This window comes from Tenebrio molitor, chromosome 2 (assembly GCF_963966145.1).
Source record: "Tenebrio molitor chromosome 2, icTenMoli1.1, whole genome shotgun sequence".
In the NCBI taxonomy this organism is placed as follows: Eukaryota; Metazoa; Arthropoda; class Insecta; order Coleoptera; family Tenebrionidae; genus Tenebrio; species Tenebrio molitor.
The window spans coordinates 13,849,157-13,871,235 of NC_091047.1; the positions used below are offsets into that span (position 1 = coordinate 13,849,157).

Sequence of the window (22,079 nt, forward strand, 5' to 3'; positions counted from 1 at the left end):
AGTTACTGCCACGTGCGGTTACGTAAAAACAATAATATTCTTTATTTTCGGTTAAAAAATACAATAAAAAATGTCTAAAATTCTAGACAATCCCAGACCGCGGTGTCAGAATATACTAAAGGACGCATTGTCGTACGTTAAAGAATAATCACAATATGTATTTAATTTCCAGTCATTAAACATATTTTTCATTAATTTATCAATAAATTTTCACTTTTGTCTCCGATTGTATCTACAGAATTTCCTTAAATAAATCGTAAATATTAAATTTGACATAGTGTTGCCACCGACCCTCTGGAGCGGTCGAACTGTCGAGTTCATTTTCGGGGCCGGTGTCGAAATTTCTTGACCGATGCCTTTATTAACGTCGGGGTAGCACATGCATCCCGTCGAAAAAGATGGCCGTTCCGTAACCCAGCCGGTTTACCCGGACCGTCAGGCTCTAAAAGAGCCGCATTTTGTGCAGGAACATTCAACTATTTAGAAAGTTGGGTCCTAACACGACAAAAGAACGAGCGGGGGTGGTTCTTGAAGGCCGCAACCAAACGGCCCACGGGTAACAATAGGATAAAAATATCAATATATTTTATTACTTTCATAACCATAAATAAAAATTAAAAAAAAAAACGTGTCCGGGGATTTGTGGAGGCCCCGGGGTTCACGCTCCGGTTGCCCCGTGCTAAATCCGGCTCTGCTGATAGCAACAGTATATATAAAAGGTCCAACTAGATAGTGTTATGCAATAGTTTGTTTTGTTTGAAATGTACACATCAAGGAAGTGATTTTTTACTCGATTACACAGGTAATAAATACCATTGTTGATCACCTAAATGTTAATCATTAAAATAAAATTTATATTTTATTATTATTTCGAATTTGCCAATTTTTTACAATTCTAAGTTATAGGCTTAGGGTTAATAAGAAAAAAAATTTTTCTTCAAGTGTCAGTCATTAAACGAATGTTTTGGTAGTTCTTTCTCGTTTGTATACCTAAAAAAATGAAACTTCTAAACTAGTAAAACCTTGTTTTGATTCAACCACAATTAAAGCACCACACGATCAAATAGAATATTTTTGAAACACTTTTCTTAAGCCTTTTTAGCACTCTGAGTCGGTATTTCAGTCAAAGAAATCTCTGAAATGCCAATACATACATACCTACTTCTTTTTTCACGATTGTTACAATCTCGATTTTTCGCAGTTGATAAAAATTGCAAAATTTCAGGAAAGTTTTCAGCACGTCGCACAAAAAATTTAATGTTTAGCTGGGTTCATTGCCTTAATGGTCTAATTAAAAACGATGACTAAACCGTTTCATTAAACATTATTTTTTTTAATTAGTTCACGTACCTCGCACCACGAGGCCATCGATGTTAAATTTGATCTGTTTACAAATCGGATGAACATCCATCCGTACATTTATTATTCTGTTATATTAATACATTTTCTCCATAACAACAAAAAATTGTTGGATCCTGCTCGTGCAAGAGGTCCATTACATCTGCCATAAACACATGTTTGTTTTGGTGTGTTTATAAAATAATCATTTTATAATATGTAAACCATGTCGCTCTGTGATGGATGTACCTACACAAAAAATAATAGCATCTGCACTGTGTGGTAATTAAACACTGTCATTTTTAATTTCACATCAGACGTGAATTTCGATTTCGTTGATTTGTGGATTTGATTGTATGACATTTCAAAACGATTCATCGAATTAAGTGTGTTTCTGTTTTCCCAAGAGTCTCCTCTTTACGCATTTCGTATTTCCTTCCGGCAGGCGTCGGCAGTAAATTCTATTGTAGATAAATTAGTTGTGTTTACGACTTCGTTTAACAACCACGTAAACAAAATGAAAAATGCTGGACTCACAGAGTGTCTGCGTTTCTTTACATTTCAACGAAGAACTCCCTTACGAATTGTAAGACCCGTTTACTTTATTATTATATTTAATTAACTAAATAGGTGTCTCATTTATAACAATCTCGATGGGTTACGGCAGTCCTTTTACTCTTCCTACTGATTACGTTTAATTTTCATATCCTCACCCACTACTGTTTAGTCAAATTAATTGACCCTTGAAATCTGGCGGGTTAGTTCGTTTAAAAACAATACCGAAGCACTTTCGTGGTGTGTTTAATAAATAGTTTTAGGGATTAAAATAAACCCACAGTAAATAATTATGTTACAAAATTTTATGTACTCTTAGTCATTTTGCGTTGCGAGGATTAAGTAAGAACAATGGATGCCAAAGTGGTTATAAATGAGGTAACTTAATTTTTTCTCTTAGTTAAGTTCTATCAGGTACAATAAGTTGAGTGATACTGATAATATGTATGTAAGTAACACTTTGAACATTTTATATTTGGAAAAATATATCTTTAGACAATATAATTCATGTATCACGTGATCATGAATAATCCAATGAAAACGCGTAAAGTCCTTAGTTGCATGGCTATCACAGCGATAATAAAAAAACAAAAAATTATTATCTTATTTATTATACTTTCGTCGTTACGATTTTTGATTGAAATAAATTTGTCAGTTTGACAAATAAATGAATAATTTTGTATTTCATTCATTATATTGTCTCATCGAATATAACACGTGGTATGATTAATCATCGATGATTTTAAATTCGTGAAATTTCACTCATAATATCATCGATAATAACCATACCACTAGTTATATTATAGCCGACAATAATTTAAAATCAAAAAATTTACAAAATAAGTAACTTATTTATACTCGTACATGTGTTGTTGAAGTAAACTGGTTGTACATAATATTTCTATAATGTAATAATTGAAATAAATGTAGTGCTTACAACTAGTACTTTGACAGTGTAAATAACTAAAGTACCGGAAACGATATAAGTTTACCTAAATATTAACTAATAAACTAATCCTAACTAAACTAAAACTAAAATTTCAGAGCTTATAGTAAAACAGATTAATATGAAGATATAATTAATAATGATAAACATTGATAAGAAAATATTGTACTTTGGGAAGTTATTGCCACAGTAATGAGTAATATTATCTTTTTTTAGCTTTTATTTAAATACAAATATGCTTTTAAACCTTTTTTAAACATTTTTTTCCTTTTAGCTAAAATGTTTTTTGTTTTCATGGTCCACTACTTTTATACTTGATAAAATTATAACATTCTATTAAAAAATCGCTTGTTTAAAGAAATTGAAATGTCTAAACAATGATAAGACAACAATATCCATACAACTCTCTGTAAGAGTATGCCTACATTTTTTTTGAAAATACTTAATAACATCTAAATACGAGTATAAACCAAAATGTTTGTTCTAGCCAAATATCAGGCTAAATTTTATTTCATACTGGATGTCTGGATCTGCCTCTTTTCTTTTTCATGAGTTTCAAAAATTAATCGTTCAAATAAACTTCTAAACTGTTTTCTGGTAATACTTGTTCGTTAACTATCCTCTAATCTCACATATTTTTTCAAGTAAATTGAATCCCTTCTGTACTCAACCGATAATCATTGTTACAAGATTCTACTGCCCTATTAAAATGGATAAAATGAATTCTTTCAAATAAAACTACTATAACGGCCCCTTCAGCACACAGCACTTTTTAACGTAAAACACCCCGTTTTTCAAGGGTTAACAGAAAAGCAAAAAAAAATCGTGAAAACATCCCGATTTTCAAGGGTAAACATCCCCGATTTAAATTAACATTTTTTCAAAGATTTTAACCTGTTATAGTAATAATAGAGGATTAGGATAATTATAGAACTACTTATGTCAAAAATAGATAAAATTTATTTAAAAGAATCATATGAGTTGGTGCATACCCAAACGGTATACACTTCAGAAAAATTCTACAAATCATTTGACGACCGGGAAAGTTTCCAACTCGTTCTTGAAGAATAAAAAACGCGATTATAAGAATCACAGACGATTAATTAGTTTTATTATTTGATCGATAAGACCACATTTAAATCCAAAAACTGTCAAGTCAAATTTATCAGATTTAACTAATGTATTCGAAATATCATCAAATTCGTAAAACATTTTATCTTTAAAGAAATATAAATTTCTATATCTGAATGCTCTGTTTATATTTGGAGGTATTCCACCAAATAATTCTGAAATAAGACCGTTTTTCTTTGATCTAAACAAACACTCATCAAACTCAATATATAAAGCTTTATCATAAAATATATATGTTTTTCCAGAATAAGTTCTAAATATCGCATCAATTCTTTTTCCTTTTGGTATTCCTAAATTTTCAATAGATTGACCATTGTATCCACTTTTAACATTAAAACTTGGAAAATCAATTAAATAATATAAATTTTTAACAATTATTAAAACATCACCTGAAGGTCTTTGATAAATATGCGAAACTTCTTTAAAATCATCAGGCAAAAAATATAAATAATCTTTAATTAATTTCGGTTCTTTATCATAAGTCATATCTTTTAAATTGACTAACCAAACATACTTCTTATAAAAAATATACATATGATGATTTGCAATTAAAAATGTGTCAATTTCTTTATTAAAATCACATAAATTCACCATAGGGTCATGAGTCGAAGACGAATTACCAACAGTATCTTTTACTCCGACTTCAATAAAATTATAATTGAACAAATTAGTGAAGGCAATTCGTCATCGAGTTCAGATAAGAGTTCATCTTTGACACATGAGTCGTCCTCGATGGATAAATATTTTTTAACACCACAATCAAATAATGAGATTGTGCTAAATAAACTAAGTTTAAAAAAAATAAAAGCCATCGCAAAAAGACTGGGCTTAAGAAACTATTCACAATACAACTCGAAGACTAAATCAGACCTCATAAAATTTATTCTAAAAGAAGAGCTCGATGCTGGCGACTGGTTTAATAAATTAAGTAGACTCAATATTAAAAAATTAAAATCAATTGCTGAAAAACTAGGTCTAAAGATAAAGCAAAATAGTAAAAAGACAGATCTAGTGAATCAAATTTCAGATAATGCCCTCATGAGCGAAGCGAATTTAAATACTGTTCTTAAAGAAATCGGGTCGCAAAGTTTAGAGGAATTATTAGAGGAAACCATGTCAAAAAACGAATCAACTCAGAATACAACGATAAAAGAATTAAGAAAAATTGCTAAAGAAAAGAATATCAAAGGTTACTCTAAAATGAAGAAGGCAGAATTATTACAAAAAATTAACGACCAACCGTTCGCTTTCGAATATAGTTATTTTACAGAGTTTTCAAAAAAATCTAAAATTAAAATAATAGAAACAAATGCTGCATACACCAAAAGATGGAGGAAACATAAAGTTTACTATAAAGTTATATTATTGAAAGAGGAAGAATCATCCGATTCTGATCTTTCAGACATAATTATGAAAAAAATTACTGCTGTTAGAGAGGGATTAAAGGAAATGATTAAAATAGTAAAACAGAAAACAAATTTCAAAGAAGGAGATTTAGTGAATATAGTGGTTAATCATCCTGATCTTTGGAATCCTATTTCAACAGGTATGTCAAGAACCTCAGATATTAATAATTTATTAAACAATATTGAAAGTATCTTAACTTCAAATCAAGATTTAGATATATACGGTTGTACGTTTAATGCTGAAGTAGTTAATATGCCTAGAGGTGCTACTAATGCGAAAAGATTGCTAAATATAGCAGAAGACTCACGAACAAAGAAAAGCATAACATCGATAAAAAACAAAGATAATTTATGTTGCCCAAGAGCTGTTATTGTTGGATTAACTTATCATACAAATATTATACTTGGTAGAGAATATGATCATAATGATATAAGATACATAAGAATGGGAAGAAATTTACAAACTACTTTAGCTCAAGAACTATGTAATCAACTTGGGGAATATAATAGAAACTATTTTACTTTAGATGATATTGCGAATATAGAAAGATTATTAAATATTCAAATAAAAATCGTAGCAGCCGAATGTTTTAATTCTATAATATATTCAGGACCTGAAAAAGATGTGAAAGTTTATTTATATAAAAATGGAAATCATTTCGATACAATCAATAGTATGACAGGTTTCTACGGTCAGTCTTATTATTGTAAAAAATGTGATAAACCATATCAAATCAAAGACGACCATAAATGCAAAAAAGAAAAGAAAATGTGCCTAATGTGTTTTAACCCCAAACACAAAGAAGACTCTAGAATATATTGTGAAAAATGCAATAGATACTGTTTTAATCAAGAATGTTTAGAAAATCATTCAGAAGTTTGTGAAAGATTTCATAAATGCTTAAAGTGTAATAAAATACTCAAAAGAGGTGATAAAATGGTTGACGAAGGTAAAAAAATGATTGAAGAAGGAAATAACAAGAAGGGTAATCAAATCATTAAAAAAGGTAACAAAATGATAGAAGAGGGTTGTAAAGAACACAGATGTGGATGGGAAAAATGTCGAAATTGTTGTAAAGAAGTTGAAATATTAAAATATAAATGTTATATACAATGGAAACGACAAAAAGGTGGAATCTGCCAAACAAAAATAAAAGAAAATGACAAGGAATACACAGTAAAAGGTTGTAAAAATTGTAACGAAAAAGGTTGTACTATAATATACTTTAAGGAAAAAATTGAAAACAAAAACTATTGGGTTTATCAATGCTGTGATTGCAAAAATTAATAAAAAACCACTGAATGATACGAAACCGTTTAAATGTGTTAACTGTGGTTCTACAAGGCATACAAACCATTGTACCTATACAAAAAAATATTTATTCTTTGATTATGAAGCGATGCAAGAAACAGGCAAACACATCGCTAATTTAGTTATATCTTACGATTTTAGCGGAAATGTTAATTCTTTTAAGAGTAACGAAGATTTCTGTAAATGGTTAATTTCTAGAGATCATCGAGGGCACACAGCTATTGCACATTATTCTAAAGGTTATGATTCTTACTTTATTCTAAAATATTGCGTTGAAAACGGTATTAAACCTTTCTGCGTATATAATGGATCTAAAATAATGCTAATGGAAATAAAATCAATTAATTTAAGAATTATTGATAGTAGTAATTTTGTTCAAGGACATTTAAAAAATTTCCCTAAAACATTCGGTCTAAAAGAACTTAAAAAAGGATATTTTCCACATTTCTTCAATACTACAGAAAATCAGAACTATATTGGAAAAATACCTGATACAAAATACTATGGTGTTAATTCTATGAAACCAAAAGAAAGAGACGAATTTTTAGAATGGCATAAACAAAAAAGAAAAGAAAATTATTTGTTTGATTTTAAAAAAGAACTTTATGATTATTGTAATTCTGATGTTGACATATTAAGAAGAGGATGTCTTGAATTAAGAAATCAGTTTCTAGAAATTGCTAATATAGATCCTTTTAGATATATTACTATTGCAGGTGTTTGCTTGGCTATATATAGATCAAAATATATTAAGAAAGATACAATAGCTGTTGTTGATAATCTGAAAAAAGATCAATATTCTCAACAATCAATTTCATGGTTAAATAGTTTTCATAATCCAAATATAAAACACGCATTGAACAATGGTGAAGTGAAAATATGTGGATCAAAAGTTGACGGGTTTGATGAAAAATCCAATACTGTTTACCAATATCACGGTTGTTTTTGGCACGGTTGTACAAAATGTTATAGTTCAGATTTTATTAATAATAAGAATAAAACAACTATGGAAGATCTTTATGAGAAAACAATAGAAAGAAGTGAGCAAATAAAAAACGGCACAGGACGATTGCGCCGGTATTACCTGAGTTGTTTTAAGCCGATGGTACGATTGCGCCGAGGCGACCCAAGTGGTTGTTAATACCTGGGCACGATTGCGCCGCACCCCTGATTCTGTAAGCCCCTCAATAAAATACAGGTAGTAGGTAATGGTGGGCCCCAACGATGTTTAAAAGCAATTATGAAAACCAAATAATATAAAAGATTCTCAACAAACCATTTATTTACAAAAAAATATATACAAACTACATACGTATATTTCGGAATTTAAAATTTTCGAAAATTACAAGAATCTTGCCACGTTCACTAAGCATCTTCTCCATTGTAGCGTTTATTCCAGCGATCACTTGAATATTGTTGGACGAAACTAATGATTTTACTAAAACGTTGTCCGAATATTCTCAACTACCCCAACTTTATTTGCAAACAGGTACAGGTACTTTTCCAATTACCCTTCCCGTTAAGGGATTAAACTTAGTACTGGCGCAATCGTACCTGTGGATTACAGGTAGTTTGGGAGACCCCGGATTATGGCAGGTCATATCGGCGCAATCGTCCCCTGCCCATAAAAAAAGCTGGTTATAATTTAATAGAAATGTGGGAATGTGAGTAGACAAAGTCAAAAGAATATAAGAAAGAAATGAAACAAATTGAAGAAGAAATTAAGGAATTGGAAGAACTTAATCCTAGAAACGCATTCTTTGGTGGAAGAACGAATGCAACAAAATTGCGCGTTAAGGCAAAGAAATTGAAATATATAGATATTTGCAGTTTATATCCAACAGTACAATGTTACGATGATTATCCAGTTGGACATCCTACTAAAATATTCAAACCTCGTACGTATAATTCAGATTGGTATGGTTTAATAAAATGTGCAATTTTACCACCAAAAGGTTTGTATCACCCCGTTTTACCTGTTAAGAATAAAACCAAATCTGGTGATGAAAAACTAACATTTCCATTATGTCAATTGTGTGCAAAATTAAATAATCAAAAAGATAAATGTTCTCATACGGAATCTCAAAGAATTATCAGAGGAACCTGGTGTACCAACGAAGTAAAAAAAGCAATTGAAAAGGGGTACAAAATAATAACTATTGATGAGGTTTGGCATTTTTACAAAAAATCATCATATTTATTTAAAGGATATGTGAAAGCCTTTATGAAAATTAAATTAGAAACAAGTCCTTGGCAGGATGATTTTGAATCAGAAGAAGAATATAGAAAAGCCGTAAAAGAAATTCTAGGTATCGAATTGGGTAAAATAGAAAATAATCCTGGAAAGAGAGCTGTTGCAAAAATCTGCTTAAATTCTTTATGGGGTAAATTTGGGCAAAGACAAAATATGGGCGCAACAGAATATGTTACAGATGTTAAAAGGTTATATGAAATTTTATTAGACGAGAAACTTGATAATATACGTATAAACGATATAAATGAAAATATGTTACAAATTGATTATAAGTTAAAAGATTGTTATGTTGAAAATGATTTCAATACCAATATATTTATAGCTGCCTTTACAACTGCAAACGCAAGACTAAGATTATACGAAATGTTAGATAAGTTAGGAAAAAGTGTGGCATATTATGATACAGATAGTATTATATATATAGACGATGGAAAAAACACTGTTAAAACGGGCTGTCTATTGGGAGATTGGACAGACGAATTAAATAAAGGCGTATGGATAATAGACTGGATATCAACAGGTCCAAAAAGTTATTGTTATAAGACTAATACGGGTAAAGTTGTTTGTAGAATAAAAGGATTCACGTTAAATTATGAAACGTCCGAAAAGATTAATTCCGATAGTATAAATAATATTTTAGAAAAGAAAGACAGTAAAATCAGTACACAATATAATCGAATTACCAGGGATTCTAAAACTAAAGAACTTTTAAATAAATAGAAACAAAAGAATTTGGTTTTGTTTATGATAAGAGGGTTATTCTAGAAACCTTTGATACAGTACCATTTGGATATTAATCGTTTATTTATAGTACATTAACTTGTTATAGTTTTTGAGACACATTAATTAAAAAAATAATAATTTTGAAGAAGTTATTTATCTATCGTTTTTATTCCATCATATTACTTATTATACAAATTGGAAATTTAATGTACATACAAATAATAATTGAAGACTTGTTAAGGTCTAACCTATTTATGGAAAGTTATAAATCTTTTGAATTTTGAAATATACATAAATTGCATTGACATTATAATAAATGGACGAAGCCTAGTGATGTTTTAGCGTAGGATCATTGCAATTGTAGGGTAAAGTGGTGATGTACCACGTGACAATAGGCTACGTCAGATTTGACATTTGACAACAAATACGGCTGACAACTGACAGTACACACATAACCTCTTTTCTTAGCTGTAATGTTTTCTACAAGAAAGATTCTTTGTTTTCCTTGGGAAAACTACAATAACAACGTCTTTATATTGATAACACTATTGTTATTTAACTTACGGATGAAATGATATGTTACGAGTACTATGCTTTTTAAAACTATTTTTGCACCCAAACACCCAATACTTTACGACCATTGCATTTATCTAACTACTACTAATAGTTTCTGACAATGTTTAAACGTACAAACTACTGAACAAACAAACTACTGAACAACTAAACCACTAAACAATTACACAAGTGAACAATAAGATAAAACACTAACACTTTAAATTCAAATATTCCTCCGAAACAAGTCTTTCAAATTTGACAGATTCAGAAGTCAGTGTTGCCAACCTGATGGAAAGATTGACAACATTCGATCAGCTGATAATTACTTTTTTCTTTCTATCTATTTTTATGTATTGTCACCACCACCTCTCTCTCTAAGTCCGTCCATTTTATTATAATGTCAATGATAAATTGCATGCAGCAGTAGTGTTAAATTGGTTGCCTAGGTATCTCGGAAAATTAATACTGGTTTTAGGGATTGGCGTATGGGTTGTGCGCATATGCAAAATGGCTGTTTTGATATTCTGTATTATTGTTATTTTAAAGAAATGCCATCCTATGCCTATGTTTTGTGGCCATCGTAGTTTCCACTCGATTGTTTTATGTCTGTCTGAACACCTTTAGGGAAGAAGAAAGAACTGTTTTGTTTATTCCGTCGGTTCTGTGGCATTCGCCTTGGCAGCGTATGTGCAGTTTGCCCTTGTGTAGTCAGAATTGTGAGATAAAGAAGAATATAAAAAGCGTGGTAAAAGCCAGTTATCTACATTTTTGTTGATAAAATGGATATGGAAAAAATGTTAGAAGAATATCGTCAAGCGCAGCGGATACGAATTAGTCGTAAATTATTAGCCAACAACAAAGCAATGACATTGGTTCAATTCAGAAAAGTACAAGTCCAAGACGACGACGGCCCATGTTTTAAAGACGTCACGATGGAGATTAGGAAAGGGACACATCCCGATCCAGGCCTAGTTGTGTTTTACAATCAAGCTGCCAAATTTAATCTCATCATAGTGGGTTGTTCATTTATTTTTAACGATAAATTACCATGTGAAAAGCAATTAAAAATAATATTATTATTATTATTATTTGGTATGTTGGTTAACAGGTTGTACACCCAAACAAAAACCAACAGTAAACAGCGTTATACAATGCAACAGCTCAAAAAGCGACTGTGTACCCGTTACGGGAAACGCTCAATTAAACCTCTGAAATGCAGGTAATCAATCTCTTAAATTGTCCAAGACTAATCACAAAAATATCGCACTCACTGCAGTTGCTATTGAATAATGTGCAGGCAGTATAAAGAGGGGAACGATGCAGTATATTAGTAACTGCTCGCGGAACATAAAAAAAAACGACCAGATCTAAGATTTGCCCGAGGCACATTGAAATAAATTTGGGATAACAAGAAGGGAGAATTAATAATGCCGTGTATGATCTTATATAGAAATATCAGAAAACTATCATTGCGTCTCATATTGAGAGAACGCAGATTTGCCATATCATAAAGAACAGAATTAGGAGTACCTCTTGGAGGAAATTCAGCAATTAACTTGAACAGAAGATACTTGGCAAACTTCCTCTGAACCGACTCCAAAGCATCAACACCTCTTCGATAGATCGGCGACCATACAATTGAACAGTACTCCAATTTAGATCTGACCAAGGTAAAATAAAGTGCCCTTAAGCAACTCTCAGACCTGAATCGTTTGCACGATCGAAAGATGAAACCTAAAGTTTTGACTGATGATGCCACAATAATATCAACATGTTCGTTGAAGGTGAATTGAGCGTCAAATGTAACGCCTAAATCCTTGAAAGTGAAACACCTAGTCAATGAAGCATTCCCAATTCTATAATCGAACGAGAGAATGTAGCATTTGTCACGATTCAAGGGGAGACCATTACTGCGACACCAACCATAAAGCACATCAACATTTGATTGCAAACGCATACAGTCAGAAATATCTCTAATAGTAGAATACAGCTTAACATCATCGGCAAACAAAAGCACATTTAAACTAAATATTTCAACGATATCGTTAATAAACAAAAGGAAAAGCAAGGGATCTAAATTAGACCCTTGGGGAACACCTGAATTTACAACTAGCCGAGCAGAATAGAAACCTAAAACATTTACGTAACAAAAACGATCCAATAAATAAGACTCGAATAGATTTAAAAGAGAGTCACTGAACCCGAAGTGTCTGAGTTTATTTAATAAGATATTATGATCGATGCGATCAAATGCTTTTGAAAAGTCGGTGTAGATGACATCAACCTGAGTATTTTTATCCAACGCAGCTGAAATGAAGTGCGAGATGCAGGATAAATTGGTGGACGTAGACCTACCCCTAAAAAATCCATGCTGATGTTCAGAGATAACATTTTGTACATTAGTATATATACATATAAGAGTAAATAATAGACTCAAATACCTTGGAAATATGCGGTAGAATGGTGACAGGTCTATAATTTGAGATGATATTCTTCTTACCCGACTTGAATATAGGACAAATCTTACCAACCTTCCATAAGCACGGATAAACTGAGGTTGTTAAAATTAAATTGTATAAAAAATGCAAAGGCGTAACCAGTATTTGAGCACAATCCTTAAGGATAAAACCAGGAAGGGCATCATCACCGCTGGCAGAAGACGGCTTCAGTTTTAAAAGATGCCTTAGGATATCATCAGTAGAAATACTTGGCAAATGAATATAATTGTTGTTACAAGGATTATTAAACTGAAAATCCGTCATTGATGGTGACGAAAAATTCTTTTTGAAGTAGGATAGAAAGGCGTTAGCGATAGTATGCGGGGTGGAGTACTCGACCTCATCTAATTGCATAACTGAAGGAATAGTACTAGATTTCCTTTTATGGTTCACAAATGACCAAAAACAACGAGGGTCGTGAGTTAGTTGCTGTTCAACCGTAGAAATGTACTCATGGTATGCTGCATTAATGCTGATCTTAAGATCACGTCTCAAGGTCCTAAATTCAATTAATGTAGAGCGTGACTTAGTTTTTTTGTATTTTTTAAAAACCTTAAACTTGTGTTTTAATTTCCTAATAATGTCGGTTGTATACCAGACCGGATAATGTGAAGAATTCGCTCTGTTCAGCGGTACAAACTGCCGAAACATGTCATATAACTTTTCATAAAATAAACCGACTGCCACATTCACATCGTTCACAGCATGCAGAAAACTCCAGTCACAATTCGCAATACAATCGTAGAGACCCAACAGGTTAGCTTTACGGAAATTAAATCGATGAACAAGAAGGGGAAGAAGAGAGAAGAGAAGATATCCATCTAAGTTTTGCCACGGCAGATCTGAAAAATGAGTGTGTGGTGGCTTTAGTAAACTATTTGGACTTGAAGTGAGAAATCAATCTAGCAAATCTATTTTATTTTTTATTTTATTTGTAGCAACCGCTCAAGTCCACTTGTATAAGAAGAATCATGAAGGATCATCTAATAAAAAATCATTATAAATTTCAAAATTAATGTAAATTAAAAATAAAATCATTTGCATTAATTGACAAATATATATTTTCCAACACTTAAATCAAAAGGATGGAACCCAAACAGGACAAAATGACGAATTTTAAAGTGTTTTCAAAGGTGAATCGGTTTCGCCGAAATCGTATTCATGTGTACTGAAATGGCCCAATAAAAAAACAAAGTCAAAATGCTTAAAAAACAAAGAGTCTGGAGGTGCCTTATAAAGGTTTATTTTTATCAAAATTTTGTTCAATGGGTGGATTTCCTGAATCATTAATTTTGAACTGTTGTGTTGAATAGACCCATCTACATGAGTTTGTATGGCATGCTTTCTACCTTATAGAAACAGGGCAAATGTTCTGAGGGGGGCCTTATAAATTTTGCACTTTTCGAGTTACCTTGAAAATCAGGTTGTTTTCCTTAAAAAGATAGATTTTCCAGACGCCCTAAAACAAGGCGTCAAGAAAATTGATGTCAAAACAGTATTTATTAACGAACCGGGTTTGTATTTATTAATTATGAAATCTAAATTACCACAAGACATCGAGTTTCAAAAATGAATTTACGCTGGCTTTAAAAACAGGAGTGTTTTCAGGATTTTTTCTGCTTTTCTATTTACCATTGACAATCGGGGGTGTTTTCCTTAAAAATGTTAATTTTAAAATATACCTTTAAAATGGGAAGTGATTTCACGATTTTTTCTGCTTTTCTGTTTACCCTTGAAAAACGGGGTGTTTTCACGATTTTTTTTTGCTTTTCTGTTAACCCTTGAAAAACGGGGTGTTTTACCTTAAAAAGTGCTGTGTGCTGAAGGGGCCGTTATAGTAGTAATAAAGTCAGTCAGTGTGTATCTAAACATATCACTCTTTAACAGTACAATTTAAAAAAAGTTGTCACTTCCTTCATAACAGATAAGATTATCGTCTCTAATCTCTAACTCACACCAATTTCTCTGTTTGCAAACGATGTTTCGAGGATATTTGAAAATTGAAATCAATCCTAAGAACCCTTTAAACGAATTCATATTTAAACTATTCATTACATGATTCATATAAAAAATAACCAGGTATCAATTTTAAATAAAATGTTGGATTTGTCATTTACCATTAAGAAAGTTTAATCATTTTTACAAAACAAAAAAATACGTGTACTTATGCACGCAGCAAAAAGGGAAAACCAGCCGATGCACACAGCGAAAAGCGATAAATCAGCTTACTGGTACACGTAAAGTATGAAAAAAATTCTGTTGCAAATGACAAGTGGTTTTTTTCAACTTAAGTCAACTATAGGTATACTCGTATGTAGGTATGTAGGTACAGAACGACTGGTTGATATTTCACAAATTTTAATAGAGTGCTCATGCGGATTTCTCAATTTAATATAACACAACTGCAATAAAATGACAAGACAGGGATATATTACATTTAAACAATTACGACATGCGTTGCAGAATTTGAAACAATACTGATCGAATCTAACATATCCTAAACTATGGTTGATAAACATGTAGAGATAAGAGTGAGTATAGTACAATCGTCAGGCATTGGTGTTTTTCAAATTTATTCTCGGTTTAAACATTTAATAAAATCATTTTGACAGCTCATGTCATCATGACATTTTAGATTATACGTTGCCCTGGCGGCAAAACCAGGAAACTAGAATTGACATAGCCACGGCTTCCTAGATTAATAAGAGTCGAAGCCTCTAATACGGCTGGTCGAGTTCCTTGAAAACTGTCTGTTCCTTCAAAAGCCAAAAGTATAGTAGCGCCCTCTACCAAAAAACGAATATTTTTTAAATTAAATTAATGAAAAATCGTATTAATGTTTTTTTTTCTATCAATAATCTACTTTTTGAAGTAGTGTATGTAACATACAAATTACGATTCTTTTTAAAATGAGATTTGTAGTTGTACGCGGTTAAGCAGCCAAATACACAAATGTATAGTGGCGCCCTCTCAGGAACAGTAAAAATGCTTGCAACTGATGAACTCGACCAGCCGTATTAGAGGCTTCGACTCTTATTAATCTAGGAAGCCGTGGACATAGCTGGCCATTTTTGTTTATGAATGACAAGTGTTTTAAGACATTTAAGACCTCATCAGAATTGATCAATTTAAGGCCAGTATAACACGCTGATTAATGATGATTTCAAGAATGCACTGGATTCGACGTCTTAGTTATGATTCGACAAGATTCAATCTTAAGATAACTAAAGAAACTAAAGTCATATGTCAAGGTTTCACCGGAAAACAAGCTACATTTCACTGTAAACGCGCTCTTGAATATGGAACAAAATTAGTTGGGGGTGTTACTCCCGGCAAAGGTAACACGAAACATTTAGATTTACCTGTTTTTAACACCGTTAAAGAAGCCCATGCCTTTACAAAACCAGGCGTGAGCATAATCTACGTTCCTCCTTTTGCTGCGACCAAGGCAATATTGGAAGCCATAGATGCCGAAATTCCTCTTATAGTTTGCATAACAGAAGGAATACCGCAACACGACATGGTCAAAATCCGCTACAGGCTCGTACACCAAAACAAATCAAGACTCGTCGGTCCCAACTGTCCCGGAATTATAGCCCCCGAACAATGCAAAGTCGGAATAATGCCTGCCATGATTCACAAAAGAGGTTCAATTGGAATTGTTTCGCGATCTGGAACTCTCACATACGAAGCAGTGTCTCAAACCACAACTAACGGTTTGGGACAGACGTTGGTTGTCGGAATCGGCGGCGATCCCTATAACGGAACCAACTTTGTCGACTGCCTAGACGTTTTCCTGAAAGACCCCGAGACGAAGGGAATCATTCTGATAGGAGAAATTGGCGGTGTCGCTGAAGAAGAAGCTGCAGACTTTTTAATGAAAAATAATGCTGGACCGCATAACAAGCCGGTGGTTAGCTACATTGCGGGGATTTCGGCACCGCCAGGGCGAAGAATGGGACATGCCGGGGCTATCATTTACAGAGGAAAGGGTGGGGCAAAGGCCAAAATGGACGCTTTAGCTAATGCTGGGGTCACGGTCTCCAGATCTCCCGCTTTTATGGGAGATCACTTAAGGGCTGAAATGGCATCTCGAAAATTAATTTAAAAAATTTTCGCACGCTGATTCATTCAAAATCTGATTTAAAGGTCGTTGATTTCTAACTTTGCTATCTTCTGTTGATATACCTCTGAGAACACACTACTAATCTCTCTTCTTGAGAAAAACTCAAGTTTTGTTTGAATGTTATTTTTTTGAAGTGTCATTAAAGAGGTCTCTACTAGTTGTTTAAAATCTAGCAAAAGAAAACACTAATGGTCTACTGCCGGTCAAGATTTTTTTTATTTAAAGACATAAAATGTAAAAAGCTTTTCGGTGAAAGTTAAAATCTTGGAATTTTTTTTTTTTGAAAAATGAATTGCAAGAAATTAATTTCATTACTTTAAATATTCTGCTAAATAATTCAAAAAATATAAATATTTATCTTTGATAAGACATAGTTGAACTGTTCAAATGTTAGTTTGTGACAGAAGGTAATACGAAATGGTTCGTTTAGTCTAGCTGTGAGTAATATAATATGTGTATTACAAATAAAAAATTCTACTTCAGGCGTATTAATTTATTTGTATTCAAAAATAAATTCAATCTTGTGTAGTGAAGCAACAATTTTTTATTTTTTTTTTAATTTAAAAAGTAATACATATTCAATATAATTAATTCATTGTGTTTGAGCATGTTTTTATAATAAGTACATGAAAAAAATATTTTTCTCCCTACCGGTTAGAAATGTAGGCTGTGGATACCTCATTTGAGGTGAGAAAATTCAACTTTCTCACTAAGGTAAGAAAGTTAATCATGAAATGTTTATGGTAAAACTGTACCAAAATACAAATGTCAAAAGTATCAAAAGTGAAATAAGTTATTGATAAATGAAAGCCAATTCAATGAAGTAAGTTGGTAGGTCAATCATATAATCTGGAAAATAAACAGATAAGCTAGGTAGGTAGATTACTTTACCCTGTTTATATCAAATTTTCGAACAAACCTCAAATCTTCAAATGCGATGACAAGTTAATTAAACAAATAACACAGCCTACTATTCAATTCTCAAAATTTTCGTTTTAATCACGAATATAACCATCTTTTTTTACTTTTTTCAACAAAGTTGTGCCGGTAGGGAAAAAAATTGTATTCAAACCTTGTTAAGAAAGTGTCCTTGCAGACCTTAGGCACTTACAAACCTCGTCTACGACTCGGTTTATAATCTTTGCCTGCGGTCTGCAAGATCCCACTTTCTTACCTTGGTTTGAAATATACTATTAAATGGAAAAGAGACATTTTGGAAGATTTCTTCTTGGAAAAAAGTAGTATTAGTCTAATTACCTGGAAAACGTAATCTTGTTTAATAACATCATTTCCGAGTCTAACTGGAGTTACAATGACGTCAAAAAAAGTGAAACAGCATATAATATCTGAAAAAACATCTGAAAATGTGGAATTCAAGGCCGCTGATGAGATATATCGATTGCTTAGAAAAAATTAAATACAGATTAATATTAAGTAAAATCTCCGAATCACATTCTTTCGCTTCGTTGGAGTTTTAAAAGGTAAATTTTCTTATAATACCCTAACTGAAACTGACGATTTATTTGCAAACAGAAATAAAAAGTTTTATTTCATAAAACATAACAGAAAATTAAGAATACAAACTGCTATGCAACACATAATTTGTCAGTGGTTTGAGTTTGCCTAGTTCCTAGTATAAATGTTACTTCAGAAACGATTACCTAATAAATTAATATTTTTGTTAAAGGACAACAAAGTAATGATGGTGGCGACGCCCTCTGTAGGAACCTTGGACGAAGTCATCACTACCAACGTAACAGGACGCGATAAGAACATCAATCTAGAAAAGCGAACGACACTGGAAAAATTACGAGCGCGCTTGCGTGTACCAGTCCTGTTTGATATTGTGATAATAGTAATAGGTAAGTCAATAAATAGTCTAGTAATTGAAATTTACAATTACGTAGAGATCACCTGATGATTGCCAAAATTATGTCGTTGCATATTACAATTCGTACAGATTTCATATTTAGTAGGTTTTTACAATGACAGGGAAAATTGCAAACTTAACATGTTTGATACCTACATTTTCTTTTGCAAAAAGAATGTTTTGTGACCTATTATGTGATAATCCCAAGCAGTTCAAGAAACTATTCATTGTTCCAATGTTTCACTGTACAGTGGCCTTGATGAACCATAAAAGTAGACGTCACTGCCACATGCATTTGTTAATTAGGCTATAATTTACGATATTTACATTAAGTTAATTAATTATTTTTTATTTTTCGCATTGACCATTTTTGTTATTAATAACAGAAAAAATATTTTTTATTCAAATACCTACCTACTTTTCTTAAAGAGTTTGTAGTAAATGCTTTCAAAAAATTAATTTAATTTGATTTCTCAAAAAAAAAAAATATCTTGGACGCACTTCTGTTGGGCAACTTACTTTATTTTATAATGCATATCGCATCGTGCTATCTCCAGATTTGTCAATAATTTTCGTTACCCCAAATAAATCATTTTCCTCTGTTATTTGCCATTTCCAAAACCCAATGTACAGTCACGGCCACGGAATTTCGTCGGTCGTTGTCATTCACAGTGACATTACCTGTAAAACAGGTTTTATATATTTCTAACCCCACATTGAAATTTTTAACTTGGATGTCAATTTGTCGATCAATTTTTATTGTGCGTGACAGAATTTCTGTCACAAATATTTTGAATGTCAGTCACAATGACAATAAAGCTTAGGCTACACAAGTTTTTTCGAATTGACAGTAAAGTAACTGACGAAATTCCGTGGCCGTAACTGTACATATTAGTTTTTAGTTTAATTTTAGTAATTTTGAAGTCAATTAATCGTCATTTTTTTTCAACTAGAGCCAACTTTCTATTTAGATATATTTTGTGCTTATTCTATGTTTTTGACCAAAGCTGCAAACTTTACAGCTGAATAAAAACATCACATAACTGTTACAGTCATAATTAAGTCAGTTAAACATATTTTTGACAAATTTAGAAAGGCTTCTGAATTGATTAGTTAAGATAGTTTAGATATTGGGTGATTCAAAATGATTGTGGATAAGTATGGCAACTATGTACAAAAATTTATGTGAGAACTGTGTGGGTAAGATAGAGTTGGCATTTCTTTGACAGTCCATAGTCGCGCAATTTTGAAAATCAAATTAATGTGCAATGATATAAAAAAATCAAATGCACGCTTATGAAATGTCATACAAATGCCGACCCCACCCACACAGTTGCCAAACTTATTCACAATCATTTTGAATCACCCAATATTACCAATGTTATTGTTAACTGATTTTAGCACGGTAATGAATGCCTTACTGTGAAATTGATATTCTATTAAATAAGGGAGTGAAAAAATTACATTGACATGTGGGTCGTTGGTTACAATTCGCCTTATTCTCGGATTATTACTTATCCAATCATTGTTTCTTTACTGAAATACTTCCGATTCTCTAGATAGTTGGTCATATTTTCTGTAACAGTGTAGCGATCCTTTTCATAATTTGTCTTTTCCTTTCGCCCAGGTTAAATAAATGGTGGCCGACATCTAAAAAACGATGCGTAGTCGCTACAAACTTTTATTCAGTAAGTTGTACTTCGACGCTCAGACGTAATACCCCTAAAACCCCCATAAAAAAATCTCTCTAATCGTGAAGTTTTGTTACAGTTGCATTGTTGGTATGTTTCGTGGAGTTTGGCATCCTACCCAACACAAAATTGGGTTTCATATGCAAAGACCCGAAGATATCGTACCCGTTCAGAGGAGATACAGTCACAGTGACAAATTTACTACTAAGTGCATATTTTGGACCTATACTTATGATAATGATAGTCGAAGTGTTAAAAGTTCACTCGTTCAAGAAAGTGTGTGTTGGAACTGTGTGGAACTACTATAAGGAATGTTTGATTGGAGCCACCCTGGTTCTATTAATAACGGAAGTTATCAAAGTTATAGTGGGGGAGCCCAGACCCCACTTTTTAGACTCTTGTGAACCTGACTCGAATAAAATCTGCCAAGAAGGCACTTTTATAATTGACTACAACTGTACTAACACTCGTCTGAGCAATTTTTTCAGAAGTGACATCACTCGGTCTTTTCCTTCTGGACATACTTCTGTTTCTATATTCATCGCTCTGTACTGCTCGGTAATTTGACATTTTTTTATTAATGAAACAAAAACGTCATGTGTTACATTTTTCAGTATCTTATCCAAATTCGCATTCCTTCAAAGTCCGTGAGCACTTTGACAAAACCATTCCTCATTGCTGTGTGCCTTACCTGGAGTCTCTTATGTTCGTTGTCGAGAATAACTGATCGAAGACATCACTGGTGGGACGTTCTTGGTGGAGCGTTTCTCGGAATATGTGGAGCTTTATACACGTTAAGCGTTCTTCACAGCAAAGAAAGAAAAGAAAGGGCGAGAAACAGCCTTCGTAGAACTAGTACGTCCATGACGATGTTGCCTGAAGTTAAAAATAAATCAGCAGAAAGTGTTGTTATATAAGTTTTTTTTTGTATAACATTTTTTCAGAACTTTTTGTTAGTCTTCTAACTAACATTTAATTTATTGTACATTTGTAAATAGTAGTGTCTACGAATAAAGATGTTACCTATATTTTATGCGTTTTAATTACAAAATCGCTATTCTATTCTCCTTCTACAAATGCATGTACCTAAGTAAGTCACACAAGGTACAAATGTGTAGATATCAAGAACAAAATAAGAGATGCAAGAACACAAATGGAATAAGTATTAGCCAAAAGTTTAAACATTTATACAAAATATCTCATAAATGATTGTCGGGTCAAGCCAGCTTTGGAAAAAAAATTATTATTAACGGTCATTTCTCAGTTCTGACATTTACGATTTGTTCAAGCTTCGTACCAATTCTTGAATATAGGGTACCTACACTGCGTGGCGGTATGATGGGAGGATGAGTGTTCCATCGGAGTGTTCCCCTGTTGATGGTGTGGAACTGTGGAGTGTGGACCCGCGTGGACATTAAATATACAGGCTGGTACATGTAGCCCGTTCGTTAGAAACTTTCTGATTTCGATTCTACGTTAAATTTTGACTTTAGAAAGTCCTTTTGTCAACACTTATCTGTCATCGTTTATGACCTATGTTACCTTTTTCGCAAAAAAGCAGGGTTGCAGGGCTTCATTAAAAAATTTGTAACTCCCGTACCATTGGATTGAAATAACTGTTTTTTTTTATTGCATTGTTAACGGTTTGGCCGATCTTTTAGGCCACTAAATTCT

General features: G+C 32.4%; 3 protein-coding genes and 2 long non-coding RNA genes across 10 annotated transcripts in view; 3 read left to right on the forward strand and 2 right to left on the reverse strand.

The window, feature by feature from the left end:
- The window catches only part of LOC138122791 (phospholipid phosphatase 1-like), a 28,495-nt gene extending 7,062 nt beyond the window's left edge, over nt 1–21,433 (forward strand). For 2 of the 6 annotated variants that reach the window (XM_069037087.1, XM_069037091.1), the window contains exons 2-4: nt 18,532–18,706; nt 20,485–20,963; nt 21,020–21,433. In XM_069037087.1, the coding sequence (XP_068893188.1) occupies nt 18,532–18,706; nt 20,485–20,963; nt 21,020–21,322 (957 nt within the window). In that variant the 3' untranslated portion in view covers nt 21,323–21,433. Of the gene's footprint in view, nt 1–1,776; nt 1,925–2,229; nt 2,272–2,295; nt 2,342–18,182; nt 18,326–18,531; nt 18,707–20,484; nt 20,964–21,019 lie in introns of those variants that run through there. The other 4 variants (XM_069037086.1, XM_069037088.1, XM_069037089.1 and 1 more) reach the window with 4 other exon arrangements.
- The window catches only part of LOC138123654 (uncharacterized), a 145,668-nt gene that overhangs the window by 60,676 nt on the left and 62,913 nt on the right, over nt 1–22,079 (reverse strand). The gene's annotated exons all lie outside the window — the stretch shown is intronic.
- LOC138122588 (uncharacterized) overlaps nt 1–22,079 on the reverse strand; it is an 83,385-nt gene that overhangs the window by 30,493 nt on the left and 30,813 nt on the right. The window lies entirely within an intron of this gene.
- Nucleotides 2,348–13,765, forward strand: LOC138122790 (uncharacterized). Its single transcript, XM_069037085.1, has 2 exons — nt 2,348–13,607; nt 13,657–13,765. The coding sequence occupies exon 1, from the start codon at nt 4,571–4,573 to the stop codon at nt 6,662–6,664; it is 2,094 nt and encodes a 697-aa protein (XP_068893186.1). The 5' UTR covers nt 2,348–4,570; the 3' UTR covers nt 6,665–13,607; nt 13,657–13,765.
- LOC138122792 (succinate--CoA ligase [ADP/GDP-forming] subunit alpha, mitochondrial-like) lies at nt 15,660–18,202 on the forward strand. Its single transcript, XM_069037092.1, has 2 exons — nt 15,660–17,281; nt 18,051–18,202. The coding sequence occupies exon 1, from the start codon at nt 15,873–15,875 to the stop codon at nt 16,824–16,826; it is 954 nt and encodes a 317-aa protein (XP_068893193.1). The 5' UTR covers nt 15,660–15,872; the 3' UTR covers nt 16,827–17,281; nt 18,051–18,202.

Bases quoted from the DNA above. Each gene is read 5' to 3' on its own strand.
- LOC138122790 (XM_069037085.1), top strand. From the start codon at position 4,571: ATGAGTCGAAGACGAATTACCAACAGTATCTTTTACTCCGACTTCAAT.
- LOC138122792 (XM_069037092.1), top strand. From the start codon at position 15,873: ATGATGATTTCAAGAATGCACTGGATTCGACGTCTTAGTTATGATTCG.